The 25,073-nt window shown below is 42.7% G+C and overlaps 1 protein-coding gene across 3 annotated transcripts in view; it reads left to right on the top strand.

The window, feature by feature from the left end:
- The first annotated feature begins 921 nt into the window (after positions 1-921).
- eea1 (early endosome antigen 1) overlaps positions 922-25,073 on the top strand; it is a 96,823-nt gene continuing 72,671 nt past the window's right edge. For 2 of the 3 annotated variants that reach the window (XM_072562344.1, XM_072562343.1), the window contains exons 1-5: positions 922-1,003; positions 4,115-4,243; positions 22,221-22,342; positions 24,487-24,541; positions 24,639-24,704. In XM_072562344.1, coding sequence (XP_072418445.1) covers positions 4,136-4,243; positions 22,221-22,342; positions 24,487-24,541; positions 24,639-24,704 — 351 coding nt within the window. In that variant the 5' untranslated portion in view covers positions 922-1,003; positions 4,115-4,135. Of the gene's footprint in view, positions 1,004-4,114; positions 4,244-22,220; positions 22,343-24,486; positions 24,542-24,638; positions 24,705-25,073 lie in introns of those variants that run through there. The other variant, XM_072562345.1, reaches the window with a different exon arrangement.

Below are 25,073 nucleotides of genomic sequence, written 5' to 3'. Positions count from 1 at the left end.
CCTCTGAGTACTCTGTTTTTCTTCCACAGTCTAAAGATGTACAGGTTAGGTGGATTGGCCATGCTAAATTGCCCATAGTGTTCAGCGATGTGCTGGATAGGTGGGTTAGCCATGGGAATTGCAGGATTACAGGGATGGTCTGGGTGAGATGCTGTTTGGAGGGTCAGAGTGTACTTGATGGCCTGAATGACCTGTTTCCTGACTGTAGGGATTCTACAGGAATCCAGGCTGACACTCTGCTGAACTTCCATAGCACTGCACAATGTCAGAAGTGCCATCTGTCAGATGGCATGTTGAAAAGAAATATTGAGGCCCCAGCCTGCTGCTTAGATGGATGTGAAAAACCATGTGGTCCTGTTTCAGATAAGAACAGAGCAGTTTCCTCTTGTATTCTAAAAGTGGCTATTGGGTTTTATCACAACGTCGCCAAAAACAACTTCAGTTATTGTAATGCACTTTGTGTCATAAAATCTTGCATTCCTACAGTGTCTTTATTTTATAAGTCATCCAAGAGCAGTTGAGTTGGTGGACATTGTGGATTCCCACAGGCCTTCATAGTAATGCTGCTGCAGCCAGTGGTTGGAGTCCTGCTTGGTCTACTTCACCCACTTGAGCCTGGGCTTTTGATTATAGTCATACTTATGGAGGGGAGGTGCACACATCCCTGGAAGATGTATGTTAGTATCTGAGGTAAGCTGTCATGCAATCATCAAGATTGATTGCACATAAAGCCATAGGCTGTACCCCTGACTGTCTTTGGATCTGGAAGCCTGCAGGAGGGGGAACCTTTGGAAATGGTGAGAGACGTAGTGTTGCACCCTTGCAATTCTCTCCTGGGTTAGCTCAGTGTGAGGCACCTTACTTTTCAGGATTATGTTCACTCTGTCTGATCTGATCATGTTTTCCTCTCCTACAGACACCTCTAGGCTCTGGGAGTTCTGACCCAGACACCTCAGTGACAACAGCGCCAGCTGTGGAAGTCAATGATGAAGGTGGTTCTGAGGTAAGTAAATGAAACAATATGTACTTTTTATTTTTTCAAAATTAGCTGGTACAACGGCGGGAGAAAGGATTTGAATAGATTTTGTCCAAATTGAAGGCACCTTGGGTAGATTAACCTTGTACTGGATTAGTGGTGCTGGAAGAGCACAGCAGTTCAGGCAGCATCCAAGGAACAGCGAAATCGACGTTTCGGGCAAAAGCCCTTTATCAGGAATAAAGGCAGTGAGCCTGAAGCGTGGAGAGATAAGCTAGAGGAGGGTGGGGGTGGGGAGAGAGTAGCATAGAGTACAATGGGTGAGTGGGGGAGGGGATGAAAGTGATAGGTCAAGGAGGAGAGGGTGGAGTGGATAGGTCGAAAAGGAGATAGGCAGGTCGGACAAGTCCGGACAAGTCAAGGAGACAGTTACTGAGCTGGAAGTTTGAAACTAGGATGAGGTAGGGGAAGGGGAAATGAGGAAGCTGTTGAAGTCCACATTGATGCCCTGGGGTTGAAGTGTTCCGAGGCGGTCCCTGGGTTGGAAGTGTTCCGAGGCGGAACTCTCCACGCTTCAGGCTCACTGCCTTTATTCCTGATGAAGGGCTTTTGCCCGAAACGTTGATTTCGCTGCTCCTTGGATGCTGTCTGAACTGCTGTGCTCTTCCAGCAACACTAATCCAGTATTTGGTTTTCAGCATCTGCAGTTATTGTTTTTACCTCCTAGATTAACCTTGTATTCTGTCGAATGCAGCAATAGGAGAAGGTCTAACCAAGGTGTTTTTAAAAATGAATAAAAGATTTTAAAGAGCAGAGGGACGGAAACTATTTACTCTGGTATGAGAGCAAGGGGGCATAACCTTAATGGTGAGCCCATTTATGGGGAATAACAGGAAGCTGATTTTAATTGATTTCTCTCCTGGAATGAATGTTTTGCTGGCATGAGCAATGTTCACTGTCCGTTTATAATTATCCATGCAGACAGTTAACCAAGGTCAATGCTAGGTGACCCAAGCAGTTTTGTTTTGAGATATTTTCTAATCATCCTGTTCAGAGATGTTATTACACGTGTCTGGACTTGATCCCAAGCCTCTGGCTCAGAGGTAAGGGCACTGCCACTGTGCCACAACAGCCCCTTCCAGTTTTATTTTAATTGGATTTTTCTGCAGTTGCTTTGATCTAGTAAACATTAAGTTTATGTCCCCAAAAAAGACTGGATTCGGTGGACCTGATGAAAAATGCAAGTTTGTGTTGAGGGTACACGGAACGCAAGTGGCAGGGTTGAGCAGATCCAGGTCAGCCATGATCTCATTGAATGGTGAAACAAGCTCAATGGACTATATAACCTCAAATGTTCCCTTGTTTCTTTGAGTAAAATGCTAAGGGTCATTGCTGACCCATGAAAATTCAGGCATTTTCAGTCTGCTTGTTATATAATTTAACTCATTTAAAATGTTTTTCCTTCTGCTCTTGGCACCAACCTTGACACTGACTAGTTAATGTTCGTCAGTACCTGTTTGAAGAATGAAGGTTGCTGTGCGAGGTCTGCTTGACGAATGGGCACTGAGAGATGTACAAACGAAACTCATATTGTATCCTCTGTCAATGTGATTATGAACCATGAAGTTGGAAATGCCAGTCTACACCTGGGTAGGGATCAGGCATTTGAGAGCAACGGACAAGTATCAGAATTAAAAAAAACAAGAAGGTTGGGGAGTAAGAACGATCTCTGAAGTGATTTGTTACATGCTTGAAGGGAGCAAATGGTAATGCACCGAAGGTCTTTGAAGTGATACAAGGAATTCTGTACCTGGGATGGTGATCAAGAGGAAATGAAAGCTCAGACAGTGACAGGTTGTCAGCAACCGTCCCTCAGTTTGAGGATGACTTCTACTTGGTTCTGAGCTTTAGTCAAGACTAAAGAGGCCAGTTCTCAACCCGCACATTTTTGGGCATGGGGGTCAGGTTGTCATACAAAGCATTGGAATCTGCTCGTGGGATTTAGTTCCTCCTCTTTCCTCCACTGCCACTGCTCTGTCCCATCAGGATTAACTTGGACTCAAATTGTAATGCAAATTCATGGATGGGTGTCACCATGTTGACCAATAGCTAGCGAGCACCTGTCAGTGTCTAATGCCAGTACTGCCGCATTGCAAGAAGAGCTCGCTTGTCTTTGGAAGGTTTTCTTTGTCATCTCCTGGAATTTTGAACAGTTGAGAGTTCAGAAATCAGGACTTGGCACAGGAGATGCTTTTCGGTCATCCTGACAGTGTCCGGTCTGTTGAAGAAGACTTTGCAGAAGTTTTTGTTTGAATGTTTGTGGAGTTGACTTCGAGAAGGGCACTAGTGTTTGAACCGTTGCCTGACCAAATCTAAAGAATGCGGAGAGGTATTATTATGGTGATGACAACTGCTCTGTGCACTGACTTTAATGAACTTGTGGACGTCTTCATTGTCAAACATTTCAGCTTTAAAACTACATAGCAAAAGGAAATGGACAAGAAGCATTATAGAGTCCAAGAAACTGGAGATGAAGACCCTTGTGCAGATGCCTTCCTGTTATTGTAGAATTGATTGAGACAATTTTGTCATCTTACCTTCATCCTTAAGGACATGAGTTTTGCTAAGCATGGCGCAGAGTGACGCCTGAATGTGATGAACGTAGCAAAAGGAGGAGACCATTCAGCTACTATAGCAGCTTTCACCATTGTTAGATCATAGCTGGCCTGTATTTCCTTTCCATTTACCCAACTTTGCTCCAAGTTCCTCAAAACGCTTCCTGGTCAAAATGCCTGTCGATCCTAGACTTCCAGCTGCTCCCCATTGGAGGAGAGGGTTCTGGATTTGAGTTACCCTTTGTGTGTAAAAATGCTCCCAGATTTCGTTTCTAAATGGCTTAGCACATGTGACCATGTTTGTATGTGTTGCTCATTCATTAGTCAAGCAGAAGGGACATTAGTTGTGTTACAAGCTTTATTTAAATCATGCCTAATTACCTAATGTGGTCGAGATTCTCTTTTTTTTAAAATCTGAGTATGTGCCTGTGTCACCTTCAGAGTTGGGATGACATTAGAATTTGTTGTGTTTGATCTCACTCTTAACTTTCAGAATTATAGTTGCGATTAACACCTTTTCCAGGGCTTCATCTGTCCGGTCTGTATGCAAACGTTTCTAACATCAACTGAGCTGTTTGAGCATGACCAGGACGAGCACACTGAGACAGACAGGGCGATACAGGAGCAGCTAAACACAGAAACAGCCGTTAGTGTGGGTTGCTTTTTGTTTGAATTCTCTCTGGGTGAAGTGGTGGCGGGTTTTTTTTTTCTGACCTGAAAGACGTCCTGCTTTTCCTGTGTTTCGTTCCTTCTGCAGCAGTAGGGAGCTGGCTTTTATTCCTGCCTAGTAGAGCACGCTTCTTGCCAGCATGGTGGTTCTTCTGTGTTTGTCTCAAAATTCCCCCCCCCCCCCTTCAGGTCTGCATAAGGCTATGACTGGCTCAAAACGGGATGCAAGGATGTTGCTGGAATTCTTCATCCAAATGATGTGCCCTATTGTGCAGTGTTTCTATGCCCATGGGTACCCATGATACCAGCTATTGGGGAGATGCTAAATGGAAGCTGAAAGAATTGGTCTTTTCAGTGCACCTTCCACTGGGCTACATAGTAATGAATAACAAGGATGCTTGTAGGCTTCAGAATGGTGAACTGTGGGGGATTATGGAGGTGGAATTCAATGTGCAGAACTCTCAAATAATGCACTTTGAGTACAAGTGTGCCAAGGCAGGATGTTATAATTGGCATGTTTGCAAAAAGTGTCAGTGAGCAGAGGGACCTTGTCCATAGGCACAAATCCTTCAGAATGGCAGGGCAAGTGATTGGTGTTTAAAAAGCGTGTGGATTATTTGGATTTAGAAACAGGTATGGAATTAAGAGGGTAATTGCAAATCACTGGTTAGGCATCTCCTGGAACATTGTAGACAATTCTATGGGTATCATCTGACTTTGACGAAGGGTTACTGGAGGAGAGTCTGAGAAGGTCACGCTTGTTCTCCAGACCTAAAGGTTCAGTGTGGACTTGAGGGGTCAAATGGCCTATTTTCACACTGAAGGGATTCAAAGATAGGTAGAGTAGAGAGAAAGGCGAATTCTCCTTGGTTGGGGATGGTCTATAACCAGACGATGGGGTGCAGAGAGAGAATCGGGGGGTGGCATTAGTTGAATTGCTCCTTATGGGAATCAGCATAGGCATGAATGGTCAAATGTCTGTCTTCTGTATTTTACTGAATTTCATGTTTTAATGGTTTTTGTGTAAGAATTAGCAAGTTTAGAGAATGGATACGAGGAGTATGTTTTTAGGAAATATTCAAATTCTTCCATTGTATGGCCTTAGTCACTTTGGTAGAGAGTGCTGCTGTTGTCAGCAGAGAAACTCTCAGCATCTATCTTGTCAAACATGTACATCGATTTAAAATGTTAACATGCTCTATCTGTAGGAGAAAGTGAGGACTACAGATGCTGGAGATCAGAGCTTAAAAATGTGTGGCTGGAAAAGCGCAGCAGGTCAGGTAGCATCAAAGGAACAGGAGAATCGACGTTTCAGGCATAAGCCCTTCTTCAGATTCCTGAAGAAGGGCTTATGCTCTCTGTACCAATGGCTGTTGGCTCTTAGTATTCAAACAAAAGCAGGTTGGTTAGATAGTTGTAGTTGTCACGTTTATGAAATACTTAGTTAAGTGATTAAATGTAATTGAGACTTGTGGGCTTTGTGTAGTACTGTTAGCAATCCTGTACTACTGCCTACAGAGGCACTGGAGAAGATGTAAAGAAGGTTTATAAGGATAGCATCAGAGCCATGAGAGGGGTAAACCAACAGGAAAGACCTGGGGCTATTTTCTCTGGGGGAGAAAATTTCTTTGATATGACAAATGCATAGAAAATTTCAATTAGCAGGGAGTCCGATTTTAAGAAAAAGTAGGAGGGTAATGAAGAAACTCGATGGAATTCAGGAGAAATTCCTTTACCTGAGAATGTGAAAGCCCTTACTGGAGGGTTAATAAAAGTGTGTAGCAAGGGGAAACTAGATAAATGAATGAAGGATAAAGAAATTTTAAAAGTGTACTGATAGGATGGAAGGGGACTTGTGTGGAGCATAAACATAGACCATTTGGTCAGAATGGTCTGTTTCCTGTATTGCTAGCTCTTAAGAAATTACTGATTGTTCCTGACTTAAAAGATGACTGTTGCCTCGAATAGTCAGGGAAATTGAGCAACAAATTTGTAAAGAGATCTCCGTTATTTGTAAGAATAAAGGGTGGTTATGGTAGGGGATTTTAACTTTCCAAACATAGACTGGGGCTGCCATAGTATTATGGGTTTAGATAGAGAGGAATTTAAGTGTATACATGAAACTTTTCTGATTCAGTACGTGGGTGTACCTACGAGAGAAGGTGCAAAACTTGACCTACTCTTGGGAAATAAGGCAGGGCAGGTGACTGAGGAGCACTTCGGGCCAGTGACCATAATTCCGTTAGTTTTAAAATAGTGAGGGTTTGGTTTTAAAATAGTAAAGAAAATGGAGGGTTTGGTTAAGAAAAAGAAGGAAGCATATGTCAGATATAGACAGGACAGATCAAGTGAATCCTTAAAGGAGTATAAATACAGTGTCAATATACTTAAGGGGGAGGGCAAAAAGGGGACATGAGATAGCTTTGGCAAATAGAGTTAAAGAGAATCCAAAGGGTTTTTACGAATTCATTCAGGACAAAAGAGTAACTGGGGAGAGAATAAGGCCCCTCAAAGATCATCAAGGCGGCCTTTGTGTGGAGTTGACGAAAATGGGGGAGATACGAAACAAGTATTTTGCGTCAGTGGTGACATGGAAGATATACAATATAGGGAAACAGATGGTGACGTCTTGTAAAACGTACATATTACAGAGGATGAAGTGCTGGATGTTGTGAAATGCATAAAGATGGATAAATCCCCAGGACCAGATCAGGTGTACCCTAGAACTCTGTGGGAAGCTAGGGAAATGATTGCTGGGCCCCTTGCTGAGATATTTGTATCATCGATAGTCACAGGTGAGGTGCCAGAAGACTGGAGGTTGGCGAATGTGGTGCCACTATTTAAGAAAGGTGCTAAGGACAAGCCAGGGAACTATAGACCGGTGAGCCTGACGTCGATGGTGGACAAGTTGTTGGAGGGAATCCTGAGGGACAGGATGTACATATATTTGGAAAGGCAAGGACTGAATAGGGATAGTCAACATGGCTTTGTGTGTGGGGAATAATGTCTTCAAACTTGATTGAGTTTTTTGAAGAAGTAACAAAGAGCATTGATGAGGGCAGAGTGGTAGATGTGATCTACATGCACTTCAGTAAGATGTTTGACAAGGTTCCTCATGGAAAACTGATTAGCAAGGTTAGAGCTGATAGAATACAGGGAGAACTAGCCATTTGGATACAGAACTGACTCAAAGGTAGAAGACTGAGGGTGGTGGTGGAGGGTTGTTTTTCAGACTGGAGGCCTGTGACCAGTGGAGTGCCACAAGGATCGGTGCTGGGTCCACTACTTTTCGTCTTTTATATAAGTGATTTGGATGTGAGCATAAGAAGTACAGTTAGTAAGTTTGCAGATGACATCAAAATTGGAGGTGTAGTGGACAGCGAAGAGGGTTACCTCAGATCACAACAGGATCTGGATCAGATGGGCCAATGGGCTGAGAAGTGGCAGATGGAGTTTAATTCCGATAAATGCGAGGTGCTGCATTTTGGGAAAACAAATCTTAGCAGGATTTATACACCTTAATGGTAAGGTTCTGGGGAGTATTGCTGAACAAAGAGACCTTGAAGTGGAGTCGCAAGTAGATAGGATAGTGAAGAAGGCGTTTGGTATGCTTTCCTTTATTGGTCAGAGTATTGAGTACAGGTGTTGGGAGGTCATGTTGCGGCTGTACAGGACATTGGTTAGGTCAGTGTTGGAATATTGCATGTAGTTCTGGTCGCCTTCCTATTGGAAGGATGTTGTGAAACTTGAAAGGGTTCAGAAAGGATTTTCAAGGATGTTGTCAGGGTTGGAGGATTTGAGCTATAGGGACAGGCTGAACAGACTGGGGCTGTTTTCCCTGGAGCATCGGAGGCTGAGGGGTGACCTTATAGAGGTTTATAAAATCATGAGGGGCATGGATGTGGTAAATAGGCAAAGTCTCTTCCCTAGGTTGGGGGAGTCCAGAACTAGAGGGCATAGGTTTAGGGTGAGAGGGGAAGGTTTAAAAGAGACCTAAGGGGCAAATTTTTCACACTGAGTGTGGTACGTGTATAGAATGAGCTGTCAGAGGAAGTGGTGGAGGCTGGTACAAGTGCAACATTTAAGAGTCATTTGGATGGGTATATGAATAGGAAGGGTTTGGAGGGATATGGGTCAGGTGCTGGCAGGTGGGACTAGATTGGGTTGTGATATCTGGTCGGCATGGACGAGTTTGACCAAAGGATCTATTTCTGTGCTGTATGTCTGTATGACTCTGACTCTCTGCTTGCACTTAGCAGGAGTGTTTTGTGCCTGGATACCCTGTTGTACAGTCTGCTAGAGTATCAGCAGCTGGTTACTTAAGGCTACTCCATTTTTTTTACTATATGCATCAGACTCTTAGTGCTCTTTCCAACCTACTAGTTTTGCAAAGTTGGATGAAGTAATTGTAGGTTGGCAGGCAGCAAGTTAGAATTTGATGTTTGTAAAATGGGGAAAGCGTTGCGTGGTTCCTTTTAAAAGATGGTACTTTTTCTGTGCTTGGAGATCTCAAATGGATGTCTATGACAAGCAACTTGAGTTTGGCAGCACACAGAGCCTGAACTGAAACATTTGTATCGAAAGATCAAGCAGCAATTTGTACCAAGAAAACAGGGTTTTGAGTTTAGCCAATCAATTTGAACCAGGCACTTCAATTTAATAAGTTTTTGGTATCTAAATCTGATGGTTTTGACAACCTCTTGTAAGAACTATTGATGTCATCAGGGATATAAAAGAAGGGGGCTGTTGGGCAAAGACCTCAGAGCAAGCTGCCATTTGCCAGAATTAATGGCTCTCTGCTCTTGAGAGAGAAGCGCTGGCTGTCATTGTCTCATCAATGTCTTGGAGAAAGCACCATCTAAAAAACAGCAGTACTGACGATGGAGAAGATGTTCCTGACACGAGAATTGAGGAAGAAGACACAACCTGGCTGTAATTTCGAGAGACTGTGAATTCTGTTTTTTTTTGTTTCTGAGTGAGACTTTTATTTATTAGAACAGCATACCATTAGAATCTGTTTTGTTCGGGAATAGTTAGTAGTTAAAAGGAATTTGTGATTTGGTTATAGTTTCTTTAATTTGTTCACTGTTAGATAAATTGTTACTTGTTAATTTTAATGAGTATCAGGATTTATTTTATTCAACTACTAGAAGTTGCTGAAAAGCAGGTTACACCACTTTTCACCCTTGTTTTACATATTATGGGGTGAGGTGCTGCTCTTTGGGTATTTTGGTTTTACCTCTCTGGGGGGGTCAACCTTTGTTCCATAACACTAGATTGCCTGTGAAGTTGGGTATGCTTAGACTCGTCCACATCAAAGAGCTAAATTATTTCCTCAACAATTTCGGATGATTTGATATGAAGGATGGAGTTAGTTATTTGTCTCTTTGAACCTGCTTTACCACTTTCCAAGGTCATGACTGAATTTTGACCCCTTTCTGCACTATCCCAATATCATTTGATTCCCATGGTAGCTGTGTTTCGAATATATAATTTGAATGGCTGAGCATCCACAACACTCTGAACTTTTGAAGGTTCACGATCCTTTGCTGAAGAAATGTCTCCTCTGCTCAGTCAAAAATGGCCAACTGCTTATTCAGATAATCATTTTGACTAAACTTCAGCCACTATCTTGATCTGACTTCTATCAGCTTATCCATCAGGCTTTTTAGACCTTCCTTCTCACAACCTTTTGACTTACGTTTTTATAATGTTTTACGGAGGTGAGAATGTGTATCGGGTATAAGCAGACAGGGAAAGAGTTAAGTTCGGAGTTTTGTGAAACAAGCAGTTCAGCTGAGCATGACTCAGATCAGATAAGAACTTAGAGTTAACAATGGGTTGCTGGAGGCAAGGGAAATGGGTTAACAAGGTGGAAAAGCATTCATTATGTACAGCCATTTAACAAGAGGAGATGGCATTCAGTACGTGAGGTCAGTTTAACAAGGTGAAAAGTATTCATTATGTGAAACCAGTTATTCACTGTGTAACAGCAGATGGCTTAATCTTTGCTATTGATACTCGTTGATTGTAATGGTCACCCAAATACTGTGTCTTGCCTTATCTGGATATTGCTCCCTGTAAAATGATGTATAGTTCATTGAGAAACTGCTGTTCCAGAGAAGACCATGAACTCATGTCACTGTGCTCACGGGTGGTCGTTCTCTCCCCCTCCCAGGGCCCGGCATAAAGATGAAGGAGGTAAAACAATGTGTGTCTCTGAGCATTTTGCTTCGACTGAGGGGGGGTGGGTGGTGGTGAGGAACGGGACGACAGAGGAATATAGAACAGTGTAGCAGAGCCCTTCGGTCCTTGATGTTGTGCCGACCTTTTATCTTACTCTTAAGATCAAACTAACCCACATGCCCTTAAATTCACTTTCGTCAATGTGCCTATCCAAGAGTCACTTAAATGTCCCTAATGTATCTGACTGTACTACCACTGTCTTCTATGGGCCCCAATTCTTTATGAAGATAGCCAGATTTCCATGTAGCCCGTGCCTCCCTACTTTCTGAATGAGTCTACCTTGGGGAACCTTTTCAAACGCCTTGCTAAAATCCATGTACACCATATCCACTGCTCTACCTTCTTCAGTGTGTTTTGTCAGATCCTCAAAAGAATTCAGTACGACTTGTGAGGCAAGCCATGCTGACTATCAAGCTATGGTTTTCCAAGTAATCATAAATCTTGTCCCTCTGAATCCTCTCCAATACTTTGCCCACCGTAGTAGTAAGACTAGGAGAACCTGAGGACTGCAGATACTGGAGATCAAAGTCGAGAGTGTGGTGCTGGAAAAGCTCAGCAGGTCAGGCAGCATCCAAGGAGTAGGAGAATAGATATTTCGGGCATAAGCTCTTCATCAGGAAATGTAAGATTGACTGACTGGTTTGTAATTCCAAGGATGATCTCTTTTCCCTTTTCATGAGCAAAGGAATAACATTTGCCACCCTCCAGTCATCTGGAACTACTCCAGTGGACAGTGAGGACGCAAAGATCATTGCCAAAGGCGCAGCAGTCTCTTCCCTTGCATTCTGTAGTACCGTCTGGCCCAGGGGACTTATCTATCCTTATGTTTTTGAAAATTTTCAGCAGATCCTCCTTCTTAACATCAACCTGTTTGAGCATATCAACCTGTTTCATGCTGTCCTCACAAAAGACAAGATCCCTCTCACTGAATACTGAAGCAAAGTATTCATTAAGGACCTCCACCACCACCTGACTCCAGGCACAAGCTCCTTCCATTATCTCTGATAAGCCTTACCCTCACTTTGGCCATATTCTTGTTCCTCACGTAGGTGTAGAATGTCTTACGGTTTTCCTTAATCCTACCCACCAAAGCTTTTTCATGCCCCCTTCCAGCTCTCCTAAGTCCATTCTTCAGTTCCTTACTGGCTACCTTGTAACACTCTAGAACTCTATCTGATCCTTGCCTCTGCAATCTTAAGTAAGCTTCCTTTTTCCTCTTGACTGGATGTTCCACATCTCTTGTCACCCAAAGTCCCTTCACCCTACCATCCCTCCCTTGCCTCAGCGGCACAAACCTATTCAGCACGACCAGCAAGTGCTCCCTCAACAACCTCCATGTTTCTGTTGTGCATTTTCCTGAGAACATCTGTTCTCAATTTAGGTGCCCCAGTTCCTGCCTATTAGCATTGTAAAATGAAGCAGAAATCTATTTATCCTCCTTTCATTGTATTTTGTTTTCCCCTTGAAAAATGTGCAGAAGATGAGTAAATTGCATTATGTGATCATGACATTTTTTTTCTGAACATAAAAGATGCTTGTTGCCCCCCATCGTTCCTACTCCATACATCACCATCTCTATTTCACGGAGCTGAACATTTATAAGCTCTGATTCTAATCTTGTTCTGAAGCAGTCATTGAACTCGATGTTAACTCTGTTCCTCTCTCCACAGATGCTGCCAGACCTGAGTTTCTCCAGCAATTTCTGTTTTGGTTCTGATTTTAATCTTACCTATTGGATAACTGAGGTGGTGGAAGGATGATTGGCAGTTCAGGGATGGTTTGTTGACAGCTCCTCACCTTGAGAGGAGAACAGGGCAGTATTGCTCTCACTTCCTATTTCCTTCTGGCACCATGTAAAATACTAAATGCCAATGTTAATCTTTGTCAGATGGAGGTGAGTAACCTGAATACACGTTATACTAAATCTCACGGCAGGGGTGGGGGAAGAGGGCAGCACAAACTCTTTCAGTGGACTAAGAATTAGGGAACAGAATAAATCAATTTGTAGCTATGCTCCAAACCCACCACCCCCTGAAACAACTCCCTCTTATAGAAATAAGGATTAGAGCAGGCCATTCAGCCCTTCAACCTGCTCTGCCTTTCAGTAAGATCGTGGCTGATGTGATTTTAACCTTAACTTTACATTCATGTTTGTCCCCAATAACCTTTCACCCCTTTGGTTACCAAGAATTTATTTTGCTCTGCCTCAAAAATATTTAAAGATTCTGCATTCACTGCCTTTTGAGGAAGGGAATTCCAGAGATTCTCAACCCTCTGGAACAAACACATGTTTCCTCATCTATGTCTTAAATGGGTGACCACTTCATTTTTAAATGGGTCCATGCACAGTAAGCAGCAGTTTTAATAGAACAGGATAAACTCTAAGTCAGATGCCAAATATTTCAGTGAATCAGTATATTTTACAATGCTTAAGATCACGAGGGAAGAGAACTCTATGATGTGCATTAACATCTCCAGAGAGCACCACTTAAGTTTTAGAAGCTGGTTTTTGAGTTTGAATTTTATCAATGACAGTGAGGTAGATATTTCGACTGCTGGTAATATTGCTGTTTGTTCGCCAATTTATGCAGCCTCTGCATTTTGGCTGACTGTTTGCACTGAGCTAGGAACAGCAATGTAAGCAGTTACTAAGGAATATATGCACTTAACCTAAATAGGTCAGCAATATTTTGACATCCTAAAAGCCTTACTACAGGAGCACCCTTAAGTTGTGGCTTTCATTACCACTGATGGGCCGCTTAGATTTTGCTAGCTAGTTCTGTATTTGCTGCTGGTTGTGTTGAGTGAGGAGAAAGTTGAAGCACATGAGTCAGGCATAGGAGCAGATGTTGGCCCTCCAGCCTGCAGATTCAACAGGTTATATCAATGTAAATCAACTGGAGGGCTGTGTCAGATTAATCATTTTGAACTGCACAGCAAGAAGTTCAAGTTCACTTGTGAAATTTAAGTCTTTCTCTGACTATTGTATCTGTGACCAGTTGCCAACCCAGCCCGTGTTTTGAGGCAGAAGGAGATCTATGCTTGACGTGCCTGTATTCAGAGGTGTTGGCTGGTGGGAGAGGACGGAAGTATGATGTTGAAGCAGAGGATTCACATGATCATATTAAATGACAGTTGATTCAGTGGGCCAAATTGTCCACTCCTGCTCTATTTTTAAAACACAATCTTGTAACGTTTCGCTCTGTGAATTAACCTATTCCAGGTAAAGGCTGGTTCTGGCTGCTGCTTTCAGCACCTATAAGGTGAATAACTCAGGCCATGTCTAAGTCAAACATCTCTTGGTTCTTTACTCTTTCTTTGTCAGAGTGCATGTGTCTTACGGGTAATGTACATTTCCTTCAGTGCTGGTCTTTTGCCCTCAAACTAATGTTTATATTTGCCACCTTATCACATGGACAGAGCACTTTGAGCCTCTGGTGGTGTCCAGTTCATTAGTAGGCTGCTTTGAAATCCATCCTCTTCACTATATATACACAAGAGGATTTCATTATTATTTTAGTCATCCTGAGTGGTCACACAATGACACAACTCTGGGGCAGGACCAAGTAACCATCCAGTCAATGCCATACACCAGAAAGTAGTTTACGTCAATTGACGCTGGTAACAGAGCAAGCTTACTTTTATCCCCCTCTCAAGATGGGTGTCATTAACAAGGCTTGCATTTGTTACTCATCTGCCATTGTTGGATAGATTGTGATAGTGGGCTGCTTTCCTGAATTAGCAGAATAGCAGTTTGATATAACTGTCTTGCTACACCACTTCATGGGACAGTTAAGAGTCAACCAATTATCTGAAGTAAAGTCATAATTCTTTGGGTAAAATTTGACTGGGTAAAAATTCACTGACTGTATAACATCTGCCTTGACTACCATTTTGTATAGACTTGTCAATTCGATGTATTGATGCTGTTATGGGCTGCTGTATCTTTTGGTTGTGTGTGAACATTTCATAGAGTCATAGAGATGTACAGCATGGAAACAGACCCTTCGGTCCAACCCGTCCATGCTGACCAGCTATCCCAATCCAATCTAGTCCCACCTGCCAGCACCTAGCCCATATCCCTTCAAACCCTTCCTAATCATATACCCATCCAGTTGCCTTTATAAACGTTGCAATTGCGCCAGCCTCCACCACTTCCTCTGGCAGCTCATTCCATACATGTACCACCCTCTGTGTGAAAATGTTGCCCCTTAGGTCTCTTTTATATCTTTTCCCCCCTCACCCTAAACCTATGTTCTCCTAGTTCTGGACTCCCCCACCGCAGGGAAAAGACTATGTCTTTTACTGGATTAGTGGTGCTGGAAGAGCACAGCAGTTCAGGCAGCATCCAACGAGCAGCGAAATCGACGTTTCGGGCAAAAGCCCTTCATCAGATGAAGGGCTTTTGCCAGAAACGTCGATTTCGCTGCTCGTTGGATGCTGCCTGAACTGCTGTGCTCTTCCAGCACCACTAATCCAGTATTTGGTTTTCAGCATCTGCAGTCATTGTTTTTACCATGTCTATTTACCCTATCCATGCGCCTTATGATTTTATAAACCTCTATAAGGTCACCCCTCAGCCTCCGACACTCCAGGGAAAACAGCCCCAGCCTGTTCAGCCTGTTCTTATAGCTCAAATCCTCCAACCCTGGCAACATCCTTGTAAATCTTTTCTGAACCCTTTCAAGTTTCACAACATCTTTCCGATAGGAAGGAGACCAGAATTGCATGCAATATCCCAACAGTGGCCTAACCAATATCCTGTACAGCCGCAACGTGACCTTCCAACTCCTGTATTCAATACTCTGACCAATAAAGGAAAGCATACCAAACACCACCTTCACTATCCCATCTACTTGCGACTCCACTTTCAAGGAAATATGAACCTGCTCTCCAAAGTCTCTTTGTTCATCAACACTCCCTAGGCCCTTACCATTAAGTGGAGAAGTCCTGATAAGATTTGCTTTCCCAAAATGCAACACCTCACATTTATCTGAATTAAACTCCATCTATCACTTCTCAGCCCATTGGCCCATCTGATCAAGATCCCGTTGTGATCTGAGGTAACCCTCTTTGCTGTCCACTACGCCTCACATTTTGATGTCATCTGCAAACTTACTAACTGTACCTCTTATGCTCACATCCAAATCATTTATGTAAATGACGAAAAGTAGTGGACCCAGCACCGATCCTTGTGGCACTCCACTGGTCACAGGCCTCCAGTCTGAAAAACAGCCCTCCACCACCACCCTCTGTCTTCTACATTTGAGCCAGTTCTGTATCCAAATGGCTAGTTCTCCCTGTATTCCATGAGATCTAACCTTGCTAACTAGTCTCCCATGGGGAACCTTGTTGAACGTCTTGCTGAAGTGCATATAGATCACGTCCACTCCTCTGCCCTCATCAATCCTCTTTGTTACTTGAAAAAACTCAATCAAGTTTGTGAGACGTGATTTCCCAAGCACAAAGCCATGTTGACTATCCCTAATCAGTTCTTGCCTTTCCAAATACATGTACATCCTGTCCCTCAGGATTCCCTCCAACAGCTTGCCCACCACCGATGTCAGGCTACTGGTCTATAGGTCCCTGGCTTGTCCTTACCACCTTTCTTAAACAGTGGCACCACGTTGGCTAACCTCCAGTCTTCCGGCACCTTACCTCTGATTATCGATGATACAAATATCTCAGCAAGGGGCCCAACAATCACTTCCCACAGAGTTCTAGGGTACACCTGATCAAGTCCTGGGGATTTATCCACCATTATGCGTTTCAAGACACTTCCTCTACTGTAATATGGACATTTTTCAAGATGTCATCTTCTATGTCCTTTTCCACAGTAAATACTGATGTAAAATACTTGTTTAATATTTCCCCCATTTTGTGCGGCTCCACACAAAGGCCGCCTTGATGATCTTTGTGGGGCCCTATTCTGTCCCTGGTTACTCTTTTGTCCTTAATGTATTTGTAAAAAACCCTTTGGATTCTTCTTAATTCTAATTGCCAAAACTATCTCATGTCCCCTTTTTGCCCTCCTGATCTCCATCTTATTTATACTCCTACTGCCTTTATACTCTTCTAAGGATTCACTCAATCTATCCTGTCTATACCTTACATATGCTTCCTTTTTTTTCTTAACCAAACCCTCAATTTCTTTAGTCATCCAGCATTTCCTATACCTACCAGCCTTTCCTTTCACCCCGACAGGAATATACTTTCTCTGGATTCTTGTTATCTCATTTATGAAAGCTTCCCATTTTCCAGCCATTCCTTTACCTATGAACATCTGCCCCCAATCAGCTTTTGAAAGTTCTTGCCTCATACTGTCAAAATTGGCCTTTCTCCGATTTAGAACTTCAACTTTTAGATCTGGCCTATCCTTTTCCATCACTATTTTAAAACTATTAGAATTATGGTCACTGTCCCCAAAGTGCTCCCCACTGACACCTGAGTCACCTGCCCTACCTTATTTCCCAAGAGTAGATCAAGTTTTGCACCCTCTCTAGTAGGTACATCCACATACTGAATCAGAAAATTGTCTTGTGCACCCTTAGCAAATTCCTCTCTATCTAAATCCTTAACACTATGGCAGTCCCAGTCTATGTTTGGAAAGTTAAAATCCCCTACCGTAAGGGCTTCTCCATGTTGAGGGGATTAACTAAAATAACCATGTTTATCTGAGATGTGAACTCTTGAATGGTTAATTCTGCAATTTGATTGTAACAGAACCCATCATTAATGACTTTTTAAAGTCTACTAATTAATATGGCCCATTTTCTTCAATGACTCCTAATTTTGGCACCCTTTTTGAACAAAGCCATCGCTTGCAACTCAAGCTGTGCACTTGCCTGTAGAACATTGTGCTGTGATAAAAATGGGACAGTCTTTGGACTGTTTTGTCCATTGATTGTACATTGGTCGCATTAGAAAAAGTAAGTGTCTTTTTTGAAGTCAAATTTCAATATTCTATTCAGTAAAAGTAGCACTTAAGGATTTCTCTAATGTAGCTGCATGTACATTATTAGATTTAACATTGTTTACTTTAACTACTCAAAGATTGTGAAACCTGGCGTATTGATTGCGGTGCTGACTGCTTTCTACAATAATCATGTGCTTCTAATGTTTGTCAGTAATATCCTTGAGCATTCCCCTCCCCCAATTACTGAGCTGTAATGATAAGAAACTACAGTTGCTTTCCTCTGTAGCTCAGTTTATAGGTACTCTTGAAAACAAATGGACTCAATCACTGTTGAGGTGAGCAGAGTGGCTGAAGCTATTTTCAGGGAAGACCATATGAATGTCTTTTTGAAGTGTCGCGACAATGTCATTGTACCATTCATTGTCGGAATTATTGTTCCTCAGTTTCCCCCTTCAATGTGACATTCAACATTTCCTTTCTTCACTAAACGTGTAGCAGCCTCTTCAATCACAATGGAGGGAATACATGGGAGGTCAAGTATTGGCGAGTTCTGCTTGTAATCCCAATGGTCTCATTGCACTCTTTACCACAAGGCTTGACTTCAGTGGTATGGAACTTAAAGGGGAAAGAAGAGGCAGCATACTCTGAATTTGAGAGAGAAGTTCAGAAGAGCAGTGAAGTTGGTCGTGACCGAGAATCACTTGAGTAAAACAAAGTATAGTGATAACAGAAGAGTTGTTCCTTTTTGTAGCTGAGCACCTAGAACTGGAAGGTGAGTGTGGAATGAGTTTCTCGAGTATCCCTGCCTTGTCCAAAATTGGGCTTCACACACAATGGAATTCAGAGAAGACACAAACTCATAATGTAAGGAAGAATTTATTGTAAACATGAGCAGTGTCGGATATGCAGGAATTCTGAGGTCAGAATGTAATTGGCCTAAGAATATTGATGTGTAGATAAACACACGTCCAAATTTATGGGCAACAACTGTGGAGGTTTACTTGCAGCTTGTATAAATTATTTATTTAATTTCCATTGTCCTGTTGAAAGGCTTGATTGTGGGAGGTGTGCCCTGTGTTAGCATTAAGACTAGATGTGATCAAAACTTACAAACTGAGAGCAGTCCTTGGAACCTGCTTCACCATTTTGTAAAATCACAGCTGGTCTGCTTGTGGCTTCAACCCCACACACCTGCTTTTACCTCAGTCTTTGCATTCATTATTAATCAGGAGTCCTATCTTGATTATATTTGATGACCCCATCTCCACTGCACAATCATGACCATTGGAGAGAAGAAATATCCTTCCATCCAGCTTAAATGGACTCTTATTTCTCAATGATGTCCTTTATTTCTAGTCTCTCTGCAAAGAAAAAACATCTTTCAACATTCATTGTGCTTGGTTCCCTGGGATCGATCTTGGTTTCAATAAGGTCACCCTTCCTTCTAAACAATCATGGATACCGACTCAACCTGTTCAAGCTTGACTCATGCTATAGCCCTATCATCCCAGAAATCAATCAAATGACCCTTCTCAGCATTGTCTCAAATGTAAGTCAGCCTTTTTGGACTAAAGCTGTAGAGTGGTGAAGAATTTAATGAATGAACTTTGGGAGGGCAAACAAAGGTCTTGGGCAGGATCCACGTTAACTTGGATAATCATCCATTGGAGTGATTTGCAAGGGACCAGGAGACCTGTGGGTGGTGTTGGTGAGAAGCCATTTGATGGGAAGATTTTTTGGAGTGAGTCCAGCTGGGGTCATGGACACAAGCATTCTGGATGTTTTAGAAGCTGAGGTTTAACTTGCGTGTGTTTTCAGGAGCAGAGAACTGTACATGTTTAATGTGGGCGACTGCCTCCAGTGGACTAAGTGAGCAGGAACCTACACAGACCATCATGTCTCACAGCAGAATTAAATGTAGGATAACCCTCTTGTTTCAGAAAGATCTAGTAGAAGGGACGTCTACAAAGTTGAAAGGCTCACAAATGTTGAGAATGGCTTGGTGTCAGGGGAAAGGTGGTCAATTAGCAGGGAAGAGAAGAAATTACACTAGAAAGGAGCAAATTGAACAAATCTCTTGAGAAGGCTGAGATGCCATTGGGATTAAAGTTCTGAACGGAATCTCAAACTGGAATGTCCTACGACCATGCAATCTTTCAACACGAGCCTTTTCCACATCCCCTAAGTGCTGCAAAGTTTCACTGTGAGCATCTGTGTCCTCACTGTTGAGTCCCGAAGCTCTGGAATTCCCTCCCTGAATGTTCCACCTCTTCCCTCAGGTTTGAAGGAGCGCTTTAAAACAATCTCTTCATCCAAGCTTTAGGTCATCTTTTGTAATGTTATGGTGACTTGGTGTCAAATATTATTTGATATGTCTGTGAAAGTCTTGGGATATTTTGCCATTTTTAAGGAAGATTTCCTGGTTCCTCCTGCAGCACTTTATAGACACTACTGAGAGTTCGGAAAGACAGCTGTCAACACTTGCATGATAAAATCCAATCAGCTTGAGTGATTGGACATTCTATTTCATTAGTATTGGTCATGGGAATATGTTGACCTGGTTCTTGTTTGAAGTATAGCCATGGCATTTTTAACGTCCACTTCAAAGAGCAGATGGCAGCCTCTGATTAATGGATGGTTTTATTTTTAATTGAAATGATTTTTGTCAGAGGGCAGAGGGAAGCATCCAGCATTCCTCAGCTCAGAGAGAGCTCCATGTGTCAATGAAGAGGCATCTTTACCACGGTCTGGGTTGGGATTGAAGAGGAGTGTTTGACAAAAGGAAAAGTGAGAGCTAGCAGCTAGTGGCACAGGCTCACACAGTGAAATGGGCAGGCGAGGCATAATCAAATTCAGCATGCGAGTTGGAAGTGGTGATTTTCAACTTAAAACATGGCAGGTTTGTGCACTCACAAAGCTAGTTTTACTCAGTTTTTCCTTTTGGAATACTTGTACTGATTGGCCAAGTGTTCTTTGAGTATACTGTGGTCCTTTTGAGTCATCAGAGCATTTGCTTAAGGCCATGACTCTGGTTTTGACCAGAATTTAGAGAGCAAGCCTGTCATGAAGACAGTTCAGGTTTCTGGTTCTAGACTGGCTTCTGATCATGCATACTGCTGGTGCTCATTGGAATGTGGTTCAGCTACACACAGACGGTAGTGTTTTCTTTAGTCATTGGCATCCTACCAGCAGACTTTCAATTGTTTTTTAAGCTCTCATCGTTGTGTCATATCACTTGTCTCACTCTGCTCTATTGTGTAATCCTGATTTCTGTTGAGGGTTGTCCCGTCTGTCACCCTTGTACTGCTTTGACTCTCTTTGCCCCTTTTAAGATGCTTCTTCAAACCTACCTTTTGATCATCTGTTTTTGCCCTGGTGTTGTGTTGTTAACGCTCCTGTAAAGCACCTTGTGACGGTTTACAACGTCAATGGAGAAATGTAAGTCTTTGAGTTGGAATACTGTCTGAGCTGGTTGAGATTTTGCAGTCACATTGATTCCTGTACATTGTCCCATATTTCTGCACTGCTGTGTCGTTCATTCGCATGTCTCTGTTTTTTGCTTGAAGTTCAGCAGAGGAACAAGCAGCTCACTAGGATTGGAAACAGCTTTTTGAGAGCTACAGGGTCTGAAACCAGTTAATTTAATATAAAAGAGTTTTATTTGTTTGGTAATTCCCCATCAGATGTATTGTTTTGTTATCAGCGTTATTATAAATACAAGCTATGTATTTGATGAACAAGTATGAGAGAAGTGACCACTAAAACAGTCCTAATGGAACAGTCGTTGATTTGTAGTACTCTGTCCACCTATGCATTCTTCCATCTCCCAGATCTCTACAGATCTTTCCACTCCCTCCCACAACCCTTCACAGTTGAGGGGATCCATTTCAAACATTTGGCATTTGTCTCACAACTTGGCCTAGAGTCATTATCCCTCTAATCCTCCTGATTTCTACGCGGTTCCCCTCAGTTGTAGACAGGCTGCTCCCATTGTAAGTTTCAGGCCTGCTTCCTATCGCCAGCTCATAGTTGGCAGCAAGCACACCAACCTTATGGGAAAGTGGGTAAAAGAGTCCGGTCAGCTTGAGGATGCAAATGGGAATGATTGCTGGCACTCTGCTGCCAGAAAGAGGGCACTCACTGAGGGAAGAATTGTGGGGTGTGGAGGATACTCCTGCCCTGGCAAACCACAAAACTTTCAAAAGTGAAGACTTGTCTGCGGGGATTTGGACTTGCCTTGCTGGTTTTGCCTCTGACCCTCAAGCTAGCTTAGTAGGGTTGGCATGGGGAAGTTTGGCCCACTGGTCCTCTGCCTGGACCATCGGTTAAAATAGTCTCTGTGCGTGATCTGCAGATGTAAAGGGGAGCCCCAATAAATAGCCAAAGGAGTGGAGGGTTGGTTGGGGGACTGGGGGATTCAGCAGTGGTGGGCTTTGAGGGTTATTGAGCATGGACGATTTTTTCTGAGCAAATTTGATTTTTGGAGCTGATTGTAACACACTATTGACCAGAGTCACTGCTGATCATTTATGAACAGACAGCTTGCACTATCCATAATCAGCTTCTGTGCCAGTTAGTATTGTAGTAGAATCGCATTCTTCGCCTCATTTCCCCAGTGACTTTGTGGGCTTAGCATGATCTATTTGGCATTGCTGTGAGCTTCTGCTGTGAGATATTACATTTCTTTGCTTCCCATTTCCAGCAATGAACCTCTTGTGAGCGCGAACATTAAAGTGTGTGTGTGTGCGTGCGCACGCATAGGAGCCTCTTTATCCCTGTAACTGCTCTCCTTTAACAGGGTTTTATTTGCCCACTGTGTATGAAGTCTCATGCTTCAGCAGAAGATCTCTTCAAACACTATGAAGCATTTCATGAAGCCGGAAATGAATCTGGTCCCAGGGAAGATCCAGCTTTGCGAAGGTTGGTTTGTTTGTTTTGAGAATTATGAAATGTATTTTCTGCTTTTTCTTCTCTTCCCCCCCCCCCCCCGGGTTTAGTTTATAATTATCTGTGGTTTATCTTGCAGCTGTGATGCCTTGTTAATAATGCACATGGTCAAATGTTGCAAACCCTGGATGTGTTGTGATTCACATATAAGAACGTCTAGGTCCCATCGTACTAGAGAATTCTAGAATCTCTCACTCACTTGCACACTTTATCATTCTCTTTGCCCACCACCCCACCCCCCCCCCCCCCCCCCCCCCACCAAACATTTAAGTAGTATGATGCTTTTCTATTCTTCCTGCCCAAGCAAACAAGTTCGCATTTTCCCACGTTAAGCTTTGACCTCTTATTTAATCAGCTTAAAGATGAGAGATCTGGTCGTAAATCTGTTGCTGCTTCTGGAATCTTGGATTTTGCAAATCAGCTGGAGAGTGCCCTACAGGGAAGTGTCTAATCAGCTCTTGAGCAACTTGAGAATTAAATCAGAGTAAACCCAGGTAGGAGCTCTCCCAAAATTGTGCCCGGATGGCCATCCTGGGCAGACAGTCCTTCACTGTTAAACAGGCAGCAGCTGAAATGGAGAAGGTGTTCATCTGCTTATTTGGCACAGTAAACTCCTCACCAGCCTGTGGCTCTAAATGAATTATTTAAAAATAATTTCTGCATAAAAACTTGAGTGGATCATATTGTCCTTTAGTGAAGACTTTTTACAGTTCCCTTATTACCCTTAACCATACGCTTCCTATTTTTCAGTGTCTTGTGGAAAATGCTTAGTATTGTATTCTAAAGTTTATGATCCTAATGAGTCACATGGGTGTTACGATATGGAGAAAGAATTAATGAAAAAATCAGCAAGGGTTCTAACATTAGTTAGATATAATTTTCATGTAAAGACAATAGTGTAGGTGGGACAGAAAAATATATTGATCCAAGCTTCAAATGGCTCACATTTCAACTAAGGATCGTAGAGTGGTTACGGCCCAGAAGGAGACCATTTAACCCATAATGCCTGCTGGTTTGCTGCCAGAACCGTTCAGCTTGTGGCAGTCTCCTGCCTCTCCCTGTGTATTTTTAATGTTCTGATTTGAAAGCCACAACTGGATCTGCCTGTACCACACTGAGGCCACATGCTGCAAATCCTAACCACTCGCTGTGTGAAAAACAAAGACTTTGATTGCCTTTAGTTCTTCTGCTATTCACTCTAAATCTGTGACTTTGTAGATATCAACCATGACACCAATGAGGGAAATTTATCTCTGTCCAGGTTACTGCTGATTTTAAACACTTACACCAAATCTTTGCTCAGCCTTCCTTTGGGAGGACAGCCTTAGTTTTTCCAATTTAAATCATTCTTAGTTACTTTTCTGCACCCCCTCTCATGCTGTCACATTGCTCATTCAGTGTGGTGGCCTGCAGTTACTCCAGTTTGATGCTGAATAATTGTTTAATGAAGGTTCAACATGACCTCCGTTCAGTTTTAGTTTTTTTGACTGACTGATCAGGTTCAAATGGAATCATTTAACTCCTTCTTAGTTAACCTCTTCAAATTAACCAGATATCAGGTGAGGGGGGGTGTGGCAGTGTAAGTGTTTTGTTTGGATTTAGAATGCTGAAGCTTCACATCAGAGTCTCTGCATGCTGCTGTTCAATCAGAAACTCCCGTTGTGTTCCCTGCAGTATCCTGAAACACTGCCCAACTGATCAGTTTTGACAGGTTGAGTTGTACTGGTCAGCTTGGGAAGAATGTCATGTATTTAATTGTTGCTGAGCAGAAGGAAGCCATTGTACCTGCACTGGCTCGTTTTCACATTGGCACCAGGTAACAATGCCCATCTCCTGTTGCCCTGTACCCATACACATTATTTTCATCCACAATTTATGTTGTGCTCTCCAGCAATATTGTTCATTTGGAAGAAGGAGTTATATATTTGAGGGGTGATTTGAACCGCTGGTGCTGTCCTACATCACTAGTACCATTGCGCTTTACAGCTAGTGGTAATTTAGCTTTGAAGAGGGGAAGTGAGTCGATTCCCAATGTAATTTATACTGAGATGGGATCTGTGCACCATTGTGAAAGGCCTGCTTTCTGATTCATTATTTTGTTTCCTTTCCACTTGCAGAGACGACCTCTCCCTCCACCAGCAAGAGGTGCAAGATCTGCAGGCCTCCTTAAAGGTTGGAATGTGCAAGTTCAGATTTCTGCAGCCCCACCTATAGTTGCATGCAGCCTCTGGGGTCTCTGTTCTCAATCACTGGTCCATTCTCTCCACAGGAAGAACGTTGGTTCTCACAAGAGTTGAAGAAAGAACTGGATAAAGTGCAAGGGCAGCTGAAGCAAGTAATTCCTTTTGCATATTTAAAGCACTGAGGTAACTAACCGGCTGGGTTGGTACCAGGTTCACCACCTGATCTGTGTAAACCTTTCTCGTGCATTAGCAGCCTTGACTGTGGTTATGATGCTTACGTTAGGCTGTAAAAACACAGACCAGGATAAACATTCACAAAACCTTGAAAAACGAGAGGGCAAGTTGAGAAAGCAGTTCTTTTTGGGAGATCATGTGGGATCCTTGGCCTTATCAGTAAAAATAGATAATAAAGCAGAAGGTTATCCTAAACTTCAGTAAGCCTCAGCGGGAGGGAATTGTTTTTAAAAAAACAATTTCATCGCTACCTTAGAAGTGTCACCCCAATTTTTAAACAGTGTCCC

This window comes from Chiloscyllium punctatum, chromosome 44, assembly GCF_047496795.1.
Source record: "Chiloscyllium punctatum isolate Juve2018m chromosome 44, sChiPun1.3, whole genome shotgun sequence".
Lineage (NCBI taxonomy): Eukaryota > Metazoa > Chordata > Chondrichthyes > Orectolobiformes > Hemiscylliidae > Chiloscyllium > Chiloscyllium punctatum.
The sequence above is the reverse complement of the archived record's forward strand: the minus strand, read 5'-3'. Positions and strand labels throughout refer to the sequence as shown.